Below are 2,897 nucleotides of genomic sequence, written 5' to 3'. Positions count from 1 at the left end.
CCCCTCCAATCCTCTTCAATTCTGCAATCTGAGGATGATCTTTTCTTAGCTTCGAGAGAGAATTTTTTTTCAGCACTGATGCTGTTAGCATTTCTGACAAATTGCTGTCAACTGAACGACCAGATCTGTATGTTATCTTCCCCAATGCGCACAGTTTTTCCATTTTGTATTTCTTTCTTTCTTGATTGTGCTCTCGATTTTCTTTTTTTAAAACTAATGAACAACATACCATACTTATTTTTGTTGACCATTTTTGATTGGACCAAATGTAACAATGTTGTTAAATTGTGATTTTCGGAGGTTGTGTGTGATGTTACTGTCAGATCAAGTTGACAAATTTGACATACCAGACACATTTCTGGGAACAATATTTAGAAAGGATAAGTAAAATAATGTCAGTTTAAAGCCTGAAAGAGAGAGAGAGGGAGAGAGAGAGAGAGAGAGAGAGAGAGAGAGAGAGAGAGAGAGAGAGAGAGAGAGAGAGAGAGAGAGAGAGAGAGGGAGAGAGAGAGAGAGAGAGAGGGAGAGAGAGAGAGAGAGAGAGAGAGAGAGAGAGAGGGAGAGAGAGAGAGAGAGAGAGAGAGAGAGAGAGAGAGGGGGAGAGAGAGAGGGAGAGAGAGAGAGAGAGAGAGAGAAAGAGAGAGATGCACACAGTTTTTTTTATAATTGTAATAATAATTTTTTAATAAATGATTTTAAAGAATAAAAAATAATATTTGCATTTATATAGCTATAATATTCTATAGAAGTTCTATAATCATTATTAAAAAAATAATTTATCGATAAATATTTTTTCCCCCTCAACATTTGTCTCTACAATATAATGTTCTGTCTTCTAACGGCCCAAGTTTGGACCCGTGTGTTTGTGTTGAGTTCAACTAATGACCTTTGCTCAGTTTGAGAAGTGTTTGTTTGTTTGTTTGTTTGTTTGTTTGTTTGTTTGTTTGTTTGTTTGTTTTGTTTGCTGGTTTTCTGTCAGACTTTTGTTTTGGTCTCACACATCAAGGAATGTTTTTCTCTATTAACTTTTTGTTTTGTTTACTTTTTCCCAAATATTCTTTTGAGTGGTAACTGAGCTTGTATGTATGTTGGAGGATGGTTGTGAGAGGTTCTTGTTTAGTTGTTGGAGAAAAGTGTCACAAAGTTCAAGGTTCGTGGGGGGGGGGGGGAGTTAGGGGGGACTCTCCCCTTATTCTATCTCTGTCTCTCTGCTGACTATCTCTGTTTTTCTCCTTTTGTTCTTTCTGTCACTCATCTATCACCCTTGTCTCTCATTCTTTAGTTCCTGTCAGTCATCTATCACCCTTGTCTCTCATTCTTTTGTTCTTTCTGTCAGTCATCTATCACCCTTGTCTCCCATTCTTTAGTTCCTGTCAGTCATCTATCGCCCTTGTCTCTCATTCTTTTGCTCCTGTCAGTCATCTATCGCCCTTGTCTCTCATTCTTTAGTTCCTGTCAGTCATCTGTCACCCTTGTCTCTCTTTCTTTTCTTCCTGTTAGTCATCTATCGCCCTTGTCTCTCATTCTTTTCTTCCTGTCAGTCATCTATCGTCCTTGTCTCTCATTCTTTTGTTCCTGTCAGTCATCTATCGCCCTTGTCTCTTTTTCTTTTCGGAGCATGTTATTCTCTAATGACACTTTTAATCTGTGGCACCTACTTGTATATGACCTTTTTTGTGTTGCAAGTGCTGTAAAACTCTGTCAATCATCTATCGTCCTTGTCTCTTATTCTTTTTTGAGCATGTTACTCTCTAATGACACTTTTCATCGTTGGCACTGATATTACGGCCTTTATGTGTTGCAAGTTCCGTAAAACTCTGTCAATCATCTATCGTCTTTACCTTTTCTTTGCACAGTACCCTTTAATATGTGTGTGTGTGTGTGTGTGTGTGTTTGTGTGTGTGTGTGTGTGTGTGTTTGTGTGTGTGTCTGTGTGTGTGTGTGTGTGTGAGTGTGTGTGTCTGTGTGTGTGTGTGTGTGTGTGTGTCTGTGTGTGTGTGTGTGTGTTTGTCTGTGTGTGTGTGTGTGTGTGTGTGTGTGTGTGTGTGTACGTGGTGAACCATCAAACCAATGTACCAGGATCTGGACAGTAAAGATGTATTTCTTGTCTTATCTATCGTAATCTTGGGTACTGATGTTAGGACTTTTTGTGTTGCACATGCCGTAAAACTCTGACACTAGAACTAAAGCACTTGTCCCTTGGTGTCGCCAGCACCCGCTGATCGAGGAGCGGATGTACCAACAGATGGCGCTCTCTGCGTCTGCCATGGCCTACTCCTGGTCCAAGTGGAACGGCGAGACGGAGCGGGAACAGATCGTCTTCCAGGCGGCCGAGTCCCTGGAGGATGTTCCTTTGTTGGAGGTTTGGGCTGTCTCTAGCTGGTCTCAGCTTTAGAGAAAACTACTTTTTTATTTTATTATTTTTTAAAAATTTATTTATTTTTTAATTTTTAATTTTGTGCTGTCTGTAGCTGGTCACAGCTGGAAAAAAGCGACTTAAAAGAAAAAAATGTTATTGATTTATTTTTTAATTATAATTTTTGTTTGACCTCTTGGTCTCAGTGGGAAAGAGGAAGAGAAAAGAGGCAGTCTTCTAGGCCTCTGGGTCTGTGGTGGATGTTCTTCTATATATGAGGTGTGTGCCGTCTGTCGCTGGTCTCAGCTGTACAGAAAAAGAAACTATTTGTTTTGTGTTGTTTTGAAGTGTCCTGACAACGTGAATTACTTCTCGCTATCCACAAATGGAGAGATTGGCCGAAAGTCAACATTGGGGTCAAATTTGTGTATTTTCTATCGATGCTATATTATTAGGGTGACCTTATTTAGGCCACATATGGCCTAAATAAGCTAAACCCCTCTCCCTTACCTTATTTAGGCCACACCTGTGGCCTGAATAA

General features: G+C 39.8%; 1 protein-coding gene across 1 annotated transcript in view; it reads left to right on the top strand.

The window, feature by feature from the left end:
- The window catches only part of LOC101860760 (axonemal 84 kDa protein), a gene marked incomplete at its 5' end in the record, with an annotated part of 35,176 nt that overhangs the window by 22,253 nt on the left and 10,026 nt on the right, over positions 1–2,897 (top strand). The window contains 1 exon segment of the mRNA XM_013086348.2: positions 2,213–2,362. Coding sequence (XP_012941802.1) covers positions 2,213–2,362 — 150 coding nt within the window.

The sequence above is a fragment of the Aplysia californica genome, unplaced genomic scaffold (genome assembly GCF_000002075.1).
Source record: "Aplysia californica isolate F4 #8 unplaced genomic scaffold, AplCal3.0 scaffold00457, whole genome shotgun sequence".
Classification (NCBI taxonomy): Eukaryota; Metazoa; Mollusca; class Gastropoda; order Aplysiida; family Aplysiidae; genus Aplysia; species Aplysia californica.
The sequence above is the reverse complement of the archived record's forward strand: the minus strand, read 5'-3'. Positions and strand labels throughout refer to the sequence as shown.